General features: G+C 41.7%; 1 protein-coding gene across 28 annotated transcripts in view; it reads left to right on the top strand.

The window, feature by feature from the left end:
* The window catches only part of LOC127531769 (zinc finger protein OZF-like), a 180895-nt gene extending 168834 nt beyond the window's left edge, over nt 1-12061 (top strand). For 25 of the 28 annotated variants that reach the window (XM_051941741.1, XM_051941748.1, XM_051941759.1 and 22 more), the window contains 2 exons: nt 8045-9412; nt 9780-12061. In XM_051941741.1, the coding sequence (XP_051797701.1) occupies nt 8045-9412; nt 9780-9923 (1512 nt within the window). In that variant the 3' untranslated portion in view covers nt 9924-12061. The other 3 variants (XM_051941767.1, XM_051941764.1, XM_051941765.1) reach the window with 3 other exon arrangements.
* The last annotated feature ends 3662 nt before the right edge of the window (nt 12062-15723 follow it).

The raw sequence follows: 15723 nt of genomic DNA, 5'->3' as shown, positions 1-15723 counted from the left end.
CCATTTGTATACTCTACTGTCAGTGTTACATACTTATGTGTCAATATTGACCCTTATAAAGTAACCCAGAGAGTCATCCACTTTGAGAACCACTGGACTATCAACAAGCTATAGGCCAAAATGTCTATTTTGCATTGCTGTGCAAAATAGTTGGCAGATATTAAACAGATTATAATCTTGACTAAATCTTTTCTATTTCCATTTCTTAGAAAAAAGTGCCAAAGACCCCCGTATTGATCGCACAGCTCACCAGACGTCAAGTCGACATGAACCTACCCGAGCACAAAGTGAAAACCGACTCACCAACTCGATGGGGATCTAAACTTGCCATGATCGAGAGTGTGTTGGAACAAGAAAAGGCCATTTCTGATGTTCTGAAGCTTGATAAGAAGGCCAAGTGTTTGGTTTCCTGGATACAACGAAAAAGATACCAGGGGACCAACTGGGATAGTTCTTTAAACTATATACAAAAAAATGTAAAGTTTTAGTGGCCAAACTCTAGTTGATTTAACAATGTCCCTTGAACATCTACTGGACCAGTAGCCAGAGGTGCCAAACACTGAACATGAAATGATCAGTGATACTCCATTCCTGTGAGCAAATTAGTCTGCGCGAATGGGCACAATTTATTACTGGACCGTGGACCAGTAAACAGTAATTTTTTACTGGACCGAAACAGTTTTTACTGGACCGAATATTTTATGCACAAATGTACCAAAAGTTGATGTATAATTTAATTTTAATAATTGTTATAGAAATTTACTACTTTATTAATTATGTTTGCAGGTATGTATGAAACTATGGGGGAAGAGAAATTACCATTTTTATATAGAATAAACCATACAAAATTAACTATTGGATAAAGAAAAGCACTCATTTGAGATCAAAACATAAATCGTACTCAACCATGCTAGAAGTATAAATCACAGAGCAATGTGGCTGGGTCAAGCAGAGCGACCTTGTAGAAGCGAAATGAGGTGTGGTTTATTTATTTTCTGTTTATATCATGTGTTTTTATCGCGTGATATCGCTGTTCACACGAGAGCCTCTCTGAGGAGCAGCCCTCCCCATCCGGACGGCGCGCCGCTGCGCTGCGCTTGCGGTGTGCTTTGACTTTCGGAGCAAGACAGCGGCGCTTCGTTCCGTTGCGCAGCGCGGCGCGATCGCATTATGTGGAACTTCGGGGTTACAGGAAAAAAATTACACCGGACATGAGACCGGTAATGTAGTAAGTTTTACCGGACTTTTGGTACACAAATCGGATTTGACCGATGGTCCGACGTCATTGGCGCATACTGAAATTATTACTTAATAAACAAAATTAAATGGAAGTAACAATGTAATAAGCCACAAAATTTAATTCAATGGCACAAACATAGAAACACTTAACACATCAATATTTTTGTCAAGTGAGACAGCACAGATTTAAGAAATTAATGCAGATAAAGAAGAACTGCATAAACTATACAGTAACTGCCTATGACAACAACAATGCAATAGTCAAATATATGTAGATATAGAAATATTTTTCAAAAAATGTTCTTAATATAAAAGACATCATTAAACATTCCTGTAAGGTTTTGCTTCAGGCAATCAATAATCTCTTCGGTAAGTCTAAAACAAAATAAAACTATCAGTTTCAGTTTTCTTTTGGACCTGAACAGAAACAATAATATAACAAAAATAAAATAAATACTATCAAAAAAGAAACAAAATCTCTTGGTCGTTGATCTTCTTCAGTTAAATAACTGTGATGTTAATGTTTGCATGGTGGCAAAACCTATTTAAGTAAAAAAGACTGAAATATATGCATGTATCATTCTCTGTCATAGGAATAAAGAAGTCTCCAACACCATGTCCATAAAAGTAGCAGTACACTGATCTGACCAAAGTGAAGCACCCAAACGTGATTCTGCGCCTCTCATTAGCAGAAATAAATTGCTGAGCAATTTCTCTCCTATCTAGTTTGTCCAATTTATCTTTGTGGATATGACACTGGCAACATTCCTCGCAGAATGGTAGCAGCTTCACTACTTGACTGATACTCATACTTAGACTTGAACATTGCTAACTGCACTTGAAGAGACGGTCTGTTTACTTCTGGGTACTGCAGCAAAACATCATCAACTATCACTCCTGTTAAGAGCACTTTTTCAAGTTTTCTGATCATAAGTACCCCTTCATTTTCAAAATGTTCTGTGAACTGCATACTCAGAGTCCAGAACCTTAAAAATTCAGTTCTGAAGTAGTCAGCTGAGGAGGGAGGTACATGGGCAGCAGCCTTACCAGTCAGGTGTTTGTGAGGGTTTCGGACCCGATGCATTTCAATTGGAGACGGGCTTAGTTTTTCACACGTGTGATGCTTTGTTGTAGATACATTGGAATTTCTCATGTGTTCTTTTGTTAGCTATGCTTTCTTTGATGCAAGTGACAGCAGCAAGCATACCGTCGACTGTCTGTGTATCACTTTGAAGAAACTTGTCGAGGCACTCTAATTCCTCTGTAACCTCCAAGGCAAGCAGGAGACCAAGAACTACATTTCCCTTTTGCAATCTTTCAAGCAAGCCATTTGCTCTGCTGGCTGAATCTGACTTACCAGATGTCATTTCCTCTAAAGCAAGCAATACAGGCTGATACTGGTTCAGTCGCGAATGGATGGCACCTGTACGCACAGTCCATCTTGTGGGACACAAAGGCCTGATAGACTGGACTGGCCCACTCTCTGCTTTTACAATATCCTGGAAAATGGACTTCATTTTCATTGACTGGCCAAACAGAGTTCCCAAATCATGAGCCCACTGCAAAGAGTCACGGACAACAGATGAGGCTGAGCAGGCATGTTGTGTGGTCAGATTCACACAGTGAGCCCCACAATGCACATACAGAGCCAGAGGTTGATGCTTCTTGATAATGGCTTGTGCTCCTGAATCTATTCCTGCCATGTTTGCTGCACCATCATAGGCTTGCCCTCTCAACCCAGTGATTGACAAATTCAGACAGACCAATACATCCATAATAACCTTTGCAAGGTTTTCTCCTGTGGTCTTAGACACTTCATACATGCCAACAAATTCTTCATGAACTATCAGATCATGATCAACGTATCTCACAACTAGTGCCTCCTGCTCTTTGCCCGACACATCTTGTGTTCCATCCATAATTACAGAAAACTGCAGCTGCGGAAGTGACCTGATGTTATCTACAATTTCATGCACTATTGAGTGGCTCAGTAACGTCAGGATTTCGTTTTGAATTTTGGGACTTGTGTAGTCAGCTCGGGAACTCAACCATTTCTTCAGTTCAGGGTCATCCTCAGATTTATATTCCAATAGTTGCGCAAAATTTCCTTCACTGTCATCATGCCCTCTCAGAGCTAGACCCTGCCTTGCCAAGAACTGAACAGCACAAATTATTTTTAAAAGACAAGTTGGTGCCTCCTCTTGCTGTGACGCCCATACACTAGACAGTTGCACATCCACTGAATTAGTCACATAGATTTGTGTTGTCAAGGCCATTTTGTGACATTCTGATCCAGCATGTAATGCAAATCTTTCACGGCCCTTCTTCCAGTTTTTAAAACCCGTGGAGATGAAGGTTTGTTCCGTGTTTTTTGCAAGCTGTGATGTTTTATTTAAAAAGGCTTTGTGACAGTAAAAGCATATCACACCTTCAACACCTCCTGGGATGACATGAAGCCAGGGGAAATCCTCATACCACTGTCTCTGAAATCTTAGAGTTTTATTGACCAACTTTTGGCACACAATGCTCTTGGGATGTGGCTGATATGGCTTAAGAGTGGTCACGGAATATTCATCTCCTGTTTTGTCACCATTTGCAGGCTCTCCCTGACTGTCCGTGCTGCAGCCTGATCTCTGCCCTGCCCCTGACACATGGCCTTCTTCTTCTGCGTATTACAAAAAAAATGTGTGAAGGAGAGTTTCTGAAATATCTGTGAAAACCTTTTCCTGATAACTGCCTGGTTTCTCCCTGCAATAGAGATCTTATTTTCAGGAAGTTATAATCTCTCCTTACCTGTAAAGACCCTACATCCTTGTCCCTGCTGCTGGCCTCTGATCCATCTCCTCCCTGACTCTGCTCTTTCTGTTATGACAATAAACATAAAAAATGTGGTAAGGAAAATTCTGAAATAGCAGAAGGAAGAGTAAAAATTGTAGTAGAATTTAACCTCAAAATCACTTTAACCCATAGATACATATTTTTTCTCAGCCACTTATATATTTTTTTCACCTCTGCACACCCTGCATGGTCAACATTACTGCTGGCCGCCGCCTCTGGTCCATCTCCTGCCTGACTCTGCTCTTTGTTATGGAAATAATCATTAAAAAAATCTGAAAATCAAAATTCTGAGATAGAATTAGAAAGTGAAGCAGTAAAAAAATAATTGTAAGTTTAACCACTTTTATACCATAGATAGCCTGTTCTTTTTTCTCCTCTCTGACTCTCCTCTTTTGGGACCAAAAGACTTAAATACATGGAGAGCAGTAATGTAACAGAGGCAACCACATTTGAATTATTGTTAACTAGCTTAACATATTGATATATTGCCACGTTTTACCTTGTCATCATTTAGCTAACAAGTCTAACATGGTTTGCATCCAACAAGGCCACACAACTTACACGGTTTGTTTGGAAAGAACTGTGTAAAGTTTTTTGCTTCTTGCTGTCTCTGGCTGGTTTGCTAAACATTACGCCAGACGCACGTTCAGCACTGCTCAGCACAGCAGCACGTCTCCTGTGGAACACCTGCGTTAGCATGCGCTCATGGTACATTCAAAGATGGCTTGGGAAAACACGTTACTGGATCCTAATAACAGGTTTAGCTGTTGTAACAGCTGAAAAAAGTGCGGGGGACAGATGTGGAAAGTGCGGGGGACATGTCCCATGCGTACCCCGCGTCCGTTACGCCCATGGTCTGCACCCAGGGGCCTGAGGAGGGTGGTCTGCAGCCAGACTGTCTTGGAAAGAATTGTTTTACTGAGAAACTGTGCCTTGAATATAGCGCACTTTACTTTGTTTACTGGAAGACGTTGCAGAATAAAACCAGAGCAACTAGTCTAAATGGTCTTTCGTTTAGTTTTTGTTACCCTGTAGGTGGTTGTCCTGTTAAGTAACTTGAAACATACCGTATTTTCACGACTATAAGGCGCACATAAAAGTCTTAGATTTTCTTCAAATTGTGCGGCGCGCCCTATGGTGCAGTGCGTCCTGTGTGTGTTGTTGTTGTTGTAAGGCGGACGTAGACCAGGTGGTTTTTTCCACGCATCACCATCGCTGTTGATCTGTGACTCTATGCGTGCCCATCTCACAGCCGATGTGAAAAAACAAGTGAAGCAAATGAACTCTGAGCTTGCTGTCATTCCGGGAGGCCTGACAAAGGAACTCCAACCGCTGGACATCGGTGTGAACCGGCCGTTCAAAGTAAGGCTGCGAGCGGCGTGGGAGCGATGGATGACCGATGGAGACCACAGTTTCACTAAAAGTGGAAGGCAGCGCCGGGCGAGTTACGCCACAATTTGCGAATGGATTGTAAATGCTTGGGCTAACGTGTCTGCTGGCACTGTTGTTCGAGCTTTCGCAAAAGCCGGCATCATTTCCGAGGCGCCGCACGGCACGGAAAGTGACTCTGACAGTGAAGAAAGTGAGCCTGGCATGTTTGATGGAGGTTTAGCGCAGCTGTTCAATTCAGAAACAGAGGATGAGGACTTCCATGGGTTTGATTGATGACGATTACCGGTAAAAAAAAAAATGTGAATACCAAACTCAGTTTTGCTCCCGCTCTATTTTTAAATACGCACACTTGTGTGCTTGTTTTATCTGTGTTTTACCATGCCCGCGCCTATTGATGATTAAAAAAATGTTAGTACTTTGTAATCAATACTTAAATAAAGCACAACCAAACTCAGTTTTGCTCCGGCTCTATTTTTAAATACGCACACTTGTATGCTTGTGTGTGTGTTGTTGTTGTAAGGCCGACGTAGTAGAGGACACCATGAGAACGTTAAAGGGGGAAGTGTGGGCGTGGATTGTATATAAAACCCTCGCCATATAATCAGGTGCGCCTTATGTGTGTTTTAAATACAGTAATGGCACACATAACTGAGACTGCGCCTTTTGGTACAGTGCGCCTTTTGGTCGTGAAAATACGGTAACCATAAAAACCTCGTTAAAAATATCGTGATAGTATCATGTATCATGACACTGGTTGAAAAAATATCGTGAAACTATATTTTTCCGTATCGCACACCCCTACGACCTTGTGAAGATGCTGGAGGCTGAGGATGGCCTGAGTACACCATCCCAACTGTGAAGCATGGAGGTGGCAGCACCATGTTATGGGAGTGTTTTTGCTGCAGGAGGGACTGGTGCACTTCACAAAATAGATGGCATCAAGAGGATAGAACATTACGTGGAAATATTGAAGCAACATCAGCCAGCAAATGAAAACTTGGGCTCAAGTGGGTCTTCCAAATGGACAAGGACAGCGCTGGTGCAAATCTGACACTGTCCTGGAGAAACTGCACGACTGACCTCCCTCCTCTGGGTTCCTCTGACCACAACTGCATCCTCCTTATCCCTGTCTACCACTGTACTGAAGCAAGGCAAAGTGCAGAACATCAGAGTGAAAGTTTGTCACACACTGCAGGGATGTCTGGAGGTTACCAACTGGGACGTGTTTAAGGAGTCCTCAGCTGATATTGATGAAGCGACTGATGTTGTGAGCAGCTGGGTCACAGACTGTGAAACCAGTGTTATTCCTGAAAAAAACTGTTAAACTATATCCAAACACTAAGCCATGGCTTTCTAAGAAGCTTAAATATCTACTTTACAGAAGGAAAACAGTCTTCAGAGAAGGAAATACATTAAATTTGTATAACAACAGAAGGAACTAAAGTAGGAGATCAGGACCCACAAAAGACAATACAAAGACAAACTTGAGTCTCAGCTCAAAATGAACAACCTCAGTTCAGTCTGGGACGGCATGAATCTGATCACTGGGACTAATTAATGTGTCAATGAAAGAGTTCAGCTCAGTGGCTATAATTCTGATTTAGAGCTGGCTCAAAGTCTAAACAGTTTTTATGTCAGGTTTAACTCCCATGATTTTAGGGCTAAACATGCTGAGACTAAAAACTGTCTCATGTCAGCCTCTCCACAGAATCCCTTCCTTGATGTGGGCAATGTAATCTGGTGTCTCAAACAGTGCAGACCAAAGAAAAGTCCTCTACCTGATTACATCGGTGGCCGTTTATTGAAAACTTTGACTACGTCTGACTAAATGACCAAGATTGCTGCCAATGTCCCTGTCTATCTTATGTTTTGTTTGATTTTTCTTTAAATGGCTTTGATTTTGCTTGTAATTGTTTTTTGTTTTTACATTTTTAGAACATTTCCTTTAATCGTTGCTATTCCTTTAACTGTTTTACTGTTTTGTTGCTTTTGTTGTTTGATGGTGAACGCTTGTGTAACTGCTGCACAACAAATTGCCCGGGTCGTTTTGGTCAAATCCAGAATTCAGTGGCAGAATTACAGATCTTTTCTGGACTGGTATCAACATCTGATCCCTGAGGAGAAACTAGAAAGTGTTGGTGGTCTGAATTGACCCTGCTGCCATTAAGACCTAAATCTGGACATTGATGTTGTATGCTTTTCATATTGTACATTTCTCCAGTAATGTAACTTAATGGAAAGTCTGGGGATCAAGAGATCCTGGTGGTACAATCCCATCAGTCCCAGCTCTGCTTTGCTTTTCACGGTGATTGACAGATTTTACTACCCAATATTCTAAAACTACCGTGCAGAAAGCTGAAAACTATCGTCCTGTGAAAATCGTTTTGTTGACATTGTGAGTGTGCTGTTGACACATTTCTAGGTTTCTAATGACAAAGCTGCTAGCATGTCTGCAGATTCTTGATCTTGTTTCAGCCTCGTGTCCAACTACATGGAATTGAGACTTTTAGGTTAAATGTTTTCATGATTGCTCTTCCATCACTGCCTCTGTTTTTATCTTTGTCTTTTGTTACAGAAATGTAAACACAGCAATGGAGTGAGATGTCGGAGCTCTGAGGAGGATAAGGATGGTTCAGCAACAACAGCAAAAAGAGATGAATCACTCATTTGTGAGCAATGTGGCAAGACTTTTATCACAGCAACAAAGTTAAGAAGTCACAAATGTATTCACACTGTGGACAAACCATTCAGGTGTGATCAGTGTGGAAAGGCTTTTACTCACAAGAGTAATCTAACACGTCATCAACTCATTCACAATGGAGTGAAATTGTTCGGCTGTGATCAATGTGGAAAGGCTTTTAATCACATGAGTCACTTAAAAAGTCATCAACTTATTCACAGTGGAGTTAAACCATTCAGCTGTGATCAGTGTGGAAAGGCTTTTACTCGGAAGAGTCAGTTACAAAGTCATCAACTCAATCACAATGGAGTGAAATTGTTCGGCTGTGATCAGTGTGGAAAGGCTTTTACTCACAAGAGTCATCTAACAAATCATCAACTCATTCACAGTGGAGTTAAAGCATTCAGCTGTGATCAGTGTGGAAAGGCTTTTACTCAGAGGAGTACGTTAAGAACTCATCAACTCATTCACAGTGGAGTGAAACCATTCAGCTGTGATCAGTGTGGAAAAGCTTTTACTCGGACGAGTCACTTAAAAAGACATCAACTCATTCACAGTGGAGTTAAACTATTCAGCTGCGATCAGTGTGGAAAGGCTTTTACTCACAAGAGTCATCTAACAAGTCATCAACTCATTCACAGTGGAGTGAAACCATTCAACTGTGATCAGTGTGGAAAGACTTTTACTTGGACAAGTGACTTAAAAAGACATCAACTCATGCACAGTGGAGTTAAACCATTCAGCTGTGATCAGTGTGGAAAGGCTTTTACTCAGAAGAGTCGGTTAAAAAGTCATCAACTCATTCACAGTGGAGTGAAACCATTCAACTGTGATCAGTGTGTGAAAACCTTTACTCAGCATGAACAGTTGTTGATCCATCAGTGCCCCCATTCTGGTAGCAAGCGGTACCACTGTGACTCCTGTGAAAAAACTTTCAAGCACCAACAGAGCTTAAAATGTCACCAACGCATCCACACTGGACATGATGTGTACATATGTGATCACTGTGGTGAACCATTTGTACGGTACTCACAATTAAAAGCTCATGAAGTGACCCACACTGGGGTTAAACCATACATTTGTGACCAGTGTGGGAAACACTATAGCTACATTGCAGACCTCAAAATTCACCAACGTGTGCACACTGGGGAGACACCATACAGATGTGACGAGTGTAAGAAGACTTTTACAATTTTGGGTTCCCTGAAACGACACCAGCAGATCCACACCAGAAAGAAAGCATTCAATTGGTGTCACAGTGAGGTATGTAAAGACTGGTCTCAGTCACAGTGTACACACAATTATGTATTGGATAATTTGGGATATTACTGCAAAATTGTTTCAAAACTGTTTTGAACAACTGTGGTCAGTTGAATTCTGTTAATACATTATCAGCTATCGTTCAGTCTAACCTGTATTCGTTTTGACACAGAAATCTGGTCCAGGTTAATCTGGGGATGTAGGTTAGATTAGGAATTCTGACGTAATCAGACAACTGAATGTTAAATTCCAACAGGTAAAAGTGTCTTCAGATGTCATTTGGGGTGCTCTCTCTCTCAGGCAAAGCATCAGTTCTTCAATGCTGCAGGAAACACTGACGTTCTCTGTGTTTGTGTGTTTGTTTTCCAAGCAGAACGGAACAGATGGACTAAACTCTCAGACTTGTCGCACTCTGCCAGTGGTGAACAGTGCTGCTTTGACCAGTCTGGACCAACGTCCAACCAACAAGGAACCCTACAACGACACCAGCGTATGCACACTGGACACAGACTGAACCCCTGCCAAGAAGATTTCTCCATGCAGGGTTCAGTAAAAGTTCATGAAGTCCTCCACAAACTTAGTCCTTGAGATCCGCTTCACAGAATTCAGGTCTAATTTCTTGTTTAGTGTCTTTGTTGCTTCGTTGCAAAATCCATGAAGAGGAAAGTTACTCAGTTAAATGAATTATCAGTGGTAGAGGGATAGACGTCTGGGTCTGGATGGAGGCAGTGAGCAGCAGGGCGAATTTGCTCGATTACCAGCTTAATTGTTCCTCAGATCCTTCTCGGCTGCAGGAACCCGTTAGATGCAGAGCTAATCATAATTAATTTAGGAGATTTCTGTCTGTCTGTCATAGGACAATGATGAAGAACCTCTAATATTGAACAACTAGATCAAATAATCTCAGATTATGTGTGAGTATATAAAACATGAAAATGAAAAACATGAAGTGTTCCATGAAAAGTCCAATCTTTGAAAGCTGACATGTAGTTTAGAATCATTTCTTTGTAAATTAGCTGCATCCAGTCATTACCATGACATTGGCATAATGGAACCATGACCACATCTACCGTATTTTCACGACCAAAAGGCGCACTGTACCAAAAGGCGCAGTCTCAGTTATGTGTGCCATTACTGTATTTAAAACACACATAAGGCGCACCTGATTATATGGCGAGGGTTTTATATACAATCCACGCCCACACTTCCCCCTTTAACGTTCTCATGGTGTCCTCTACTACGTCGGCCTTACAACAACAACAACACACACACAAGCATACAAGTGTGCGTATTTAAAAATAGAGCCGGAGCAAAACTGAGTTTGGTTGTGCTTTATTTAAGTATTGATTACAAAGTACTAACATTTTTTTAATCATCAATAGGCGCGGGCATGGTAAAACACAGATAAAACAAGCACACAAGTGAGCGTATTTAAAAATAGAGCGGGAGCAAAACTGAGTTTGGTATTCACATTTTTTTTTACCGGTAATCGTCATCAATCAAACCCATGGAAGTCCTCATCCTCTGTTTCTGAATTGAACAGCTGCGCTAAACCTCCATCAAACATGCCAGGTTCACTTTCTTCACTGTCAGAGTCACTTTCCGTGCCGTGCGGCGCCTCGGAAATGATGCCGGCTTTTGCGAAAGCTCGAACAACAGTGCCAGCAGACACGTTAGCCCAAGCATTTACAATCCATTCGCAAATTGTGGCGTAACTCGCCCGGCGCTGCCTTCCACTCTTAGTGAAACTGTGGTCTCCATCGGTCTTCCATCGCTCCCACGCCGCTCGCAGCCTTACTTTGAACGGCCGGTTCACACCGATGTCCAGCGGTTGGAGTTCCTTTGTCTGGCCTCCCGGAATGACAGCAAGCTCAGAGTTCATTTGCTTCACTTGTTTTTTCACATCGGCTGTGAGATGGGCACGCATAGAGTCACAGATCAACAGCGATGGTGATGCGTGGAAAAAACCACCTGGTCTACGTCCGCCTTACAACAACAACAACACACACAGGACGCACTGCACCATAGGGCGCGCCGCACAATTTGAAGAAAATCTAAGACTTTTATGTGCGCCTTATAGTCGTGAAAATACGGTATGTGTCTGGAGATAGTGGCATTTTTATAACGGCACATTTTCATGCTTTGACAGATACAGTGAGGGGAAAAAGTTTTCAGACACCCTGAAAATTTGACACAATCTTAAATATCATGAATTATTTGTTGAAAAGTCTTTTTTGTGTGTGTTTCTAAGGGTGTGGCTGCATCAGACAGACACAAATACAAATGATATTCTTTTGTTTTGTTGTTTACAAGAAAAACTAACAAAACTAAATTGTACCAAATTTCTCATTTTATGGAACCAGTCAATTTTCAGTTTTTAATGTCTTTTTTACGATGTGTTTAGTTTTATGATTGTTCTAAAATAAATGACTCTTGAAGACCTCAAAGTGATTCTTAATGCAGTATTTCTCAAATGTATGGGATGTCCAAAAATGTTTTTCCACTGCTGAATTTAACAGCAATCTGATCTGCTGATGTTAGCAAGACAAACAAGTGAAGGTTTCAGGCTTTTATCAAGAATTGTTCTTGAGATATTCATCTTCAAACAGCCTCAAATTTCAATGTGAGAAAATAAAAACAAGTGAAACTGGGTCTACAGTCCAATGAAAAACCTCTAAGAAAGTATCTGACATACTGAGCTAATATTTCACAGATACCATTAGAAATATCCATAGTTTATGATTTTAAAAAACAAGTTTTTTGGGAGATGGTCAGTGATTTGAAATGGAGTTCCACTGTTGAAAAACCTCAATCTCTGATTCCAACATCAGTGCTCCATTGTTGCAGTTGTGACATCTTTCAGATGGTCCTAACACAGGCCACAACTGCTCTGAAAACAACACTCATGTTCTTGTTTGGAAGGGAGGCGGGCTAAAAGGTTGTCTTTCAAATCACTCTGCAGCAATTGGGTAGGTATACAACCAATCAGTGCAACGAATAGGCTCCTCGAGCGCCGGAAATCAGAGGATGTGGTAGTTTGGTGAAGCCTTATTTATACAGTCAATGGGTGAAGCTCAAGTATATTACAGACATGTTAACAGAAAGATTATTCAGAGTTGGTGCTAATGGAGCTCAACGACTGTTGTCGTTTTTGTTGTCGACCCTGGCAGAGAATTAAATTTGTTGCCGTGGGTTGTCTTGCACGGCTAGGCTAGTTGTTTCTGGTTGTTTCTGTCAGAATCGTCGCGCCTCTGTCGTCACTTAGTTACGCCCGCCTTCTGACTCTACACTTCATGGTGATTCGTCCGGCCAGTTTTAGGAGCATCCAACCTCAAGCCTTATGGAGGGTAACTAGACCCACCCTGGCAGAGAATTAAAATCGTTGCCGTAGGTTGTCTAGCGTGGCTAGGCTAGTTTGGAACAGTTTCTCAGTAGAAATTACGCAGCAATGTCCAAGTTCTCAGCGGCTCCAGTAAGGAAGACTCTTAATGTGAGGAAAAGCATCCTTTGACTTCTTCCTGGAGGTTTTTCTTGTCAGAAATTGTCTTCCAGTGAGGGACTTCTGACTCTCTGTTCACTTTTCTTGCCCTCTAATATTGTTAAAACACAAGAATCAATGTTTTGGTTCAAATCACATTGTATTTGCATGTAGCTCTGTGTTTTGTGCTGCAGGAATTGGGTGATGTGTGCGACCCAGCACCCACAGCTGGTTGGGTGTCATGTGGCTCTGCGTTCTGATTGGATGATTGTCCAACCACTGCCACAAGTATGAAGGTCATCCTGCAGGCGTGGCAGGAACACGGAGTGAAATCACAGTAGGGCTCAGTCCCAAACCGCCCCCTACACACTACCCCTCTGTTTGCGCGTTCCCGCGGAGGGTCCTCCATATTAAGGGCCGTCCCAAACCACGTAGTGCGGAGGGAGAGTGGACTGTTCAGCCCTTAAATAGCGAGTCTGCATCGATGCTCACTCTGGACAATTTTTTCAGGAAGTGCAACGTCGAAATGGAGGAGGAAACAACATATTGATGTGAGTTCCACATGCGTCCATTATTTCTCCCACGCCTTTTTCACACTGACAGAACATCACAAAAAGAGTGGTGTAAAAAGATAAAAGAAACAAATCTTCTTCTCTGCTGACTTTTGATTTAATTGTGCACCCCCTGACACCTTAAAATTTGAACACAACTGACAGAATTCATTTATTCATTTGTTGGATTTGAAATGCCAGATAATAGGATTGAAAAACATGTGGGATGACTTCAAATTATTTGAAGCAGAATGTAGCCCCTACATTGTTGCCTGCTGATTGTCTGCTTTTACAGGGACAGTGGAGGAAACAAAACAACTGGTGCGGCTCCGCACAGCACGATTCCCTCTTTACAAAGAAGAGAAATGCTGCGAAGGAGGCATGGTGCCTTCCTGAGAAGAGAAAAGACTATTGTTTTGTCTGGATATAGACGTACAGTGCCTTGTGAAAGTATTCGGCCCCCTTGAACTTTTCAACCTTTCGCCACATTTCATGCTTCAAACATAAAGATATAAAATTTTAATTTTTTGTCAAGAATCAACAACAAGTGGGACATAATCATGAAGTGGAACGAAATTTATTGGATATTTTATATTTTTTAACAAATAAAAAACTGAAAAGTGGGGTGTGCAATATTATTCGGCCCCTTTACTTTCAGTGCAGCAAACTCACTCCAGAAGTTCAGTGAGGATCTCTGAATGATCCAATGTTGTCCTAAATGACTGATGATGATAAATAGAATCCACCTGTGTGTAATCAAGTCTCCGTATAAATGCACCTGCTCTGTGGTAGTCTCAGGGTTCTGTTTAAAGTGCAGAGAGCATCATGAAGACCAAGGAACACACCAGGCAGGTCCCAGATACCGTTGTGGAGAAGTTTAAAGCCGGATTTTGATACAAAAAGATTTCCGAAGCTTTAAACATCTCAAGGAGCACTGTGCAAGCAATCATATTGAAATGGAAGGAGTATCAAGGTGAGGCAAGGCAAGGCAAATTTATTTATATTGCACATTTCAACAACGAGGCGATTCAAAGTGATTTGCAAAGACATTAAGAACAGAGGATGACGATTATTAAAAAATCAGACCACTGCAAATCTACCAAGACCCGGCCGTCCCTCTAAACTTTCACCTCCAACAAGGAGAAGACTGATCAGAGATGCAGCCAAGAGGCCCATGATCACTCTGGATGAACTGCAGAGATCTACAGCTGAGGTGGGAGAGTCTGTCCATAGGACAACAATCAGTCGTACACTGCACAAATCTGGCCTTTATGGAAGAGTGGCAAGAAGAAAGCCATTTCTCAAAGATATCCATAAAAAGTCTGGTTTGAAGTTTGCCACAAGCCACCTGGGAGACACACCAAACATGTGGAAGAAGGTGCTCTGGTCAGATGAAACCAAAATCAAACTTTTTGGCCACAATGCAAAACAATATGTTTGGCGTAAAAGCAACACAGTTCATCACCCTGAACACACCATCCCCACTGTCAAACATGGTGGTGGCAGCCTCATGGTTTGGGCCTGCTTTTCTTCAGCAGGGACAGGGAAGATGGTTAAAATTGATGGGAAGATGAATGGAGCCAAATACAGGAGCATTCTGGAAGAAAACCTGTTGGAGTCTGCAAAAGACCTGAGACTGGGACGGAGATTTATCTTCCAACAGGACAATGATCCAAAACATAAAGCCAAATCTACAATGGAATGGTTCACAAATAAACGTATCCAGGTGTTAGAATGGCCAAGTCAAAGTCCAGACCTGAATCCAATCGAGAATCTGTGGGCAGAGCTGAAGACTGCTGTTCACAAACGCTCTCCATCCAACCTCACTGAGCTCGAGCTGTTTTGCAAGGAAGAATGGGCAAGAATTTCAGTCTCTGGATGTGCAAAACTGATAGAGACATACCCCAAGCGACTTGCAGCTGTAATTGCAGCAAAAGGTGGCGCTACAAAGTATTAATGCAAGGGGGCCGAATAATATTGCACGCCCCACTTTTCAGGTTTTTATTTGTTAAAAATGTATAAAATATCCAATAAATTTCATTCCACTTCACGATTGTGTCCCAATTGTTGTTGATTCTTGACAAAAAATTAAAACTTTATATCTTTATGTTTGAAGCCTGAAATGTGGCGAAAGGTTGAAAAGTTCAAGGGGACCGAATACTTTCACAAGGCACTGTATCAGTTTGATCAGTAACTCCATCTTCTCACATTTTGTCATCGTCACATAAATGATTTACAGTAAACCATTTCGTTACGTGAGCACAGGTTGGCATGATCAGTTGCAA

Source organism: Acanthochromis polyacanthus, chromosome 22 (assembly GCF_021347895.1).
Source record: "Acanthochromis polyacanthus isolate Apoly-LR-REF ecotype Palm Island chromosome 22, KAUST_Apoly_ChrSc, whole genome shotgun sequence".
Classification (NCBI taxonomy): domain Eukaryota; kingdom Metazoa; phylum Chordata; class Actinopteri; family Pomacentridae; genus Acanthochromis; species Acanthochromis polyacanthus.
Note: the sequence above shows the minus strand (reverse complement) of the source record. Positions and strands in the feature narration are given on the sequence as shown.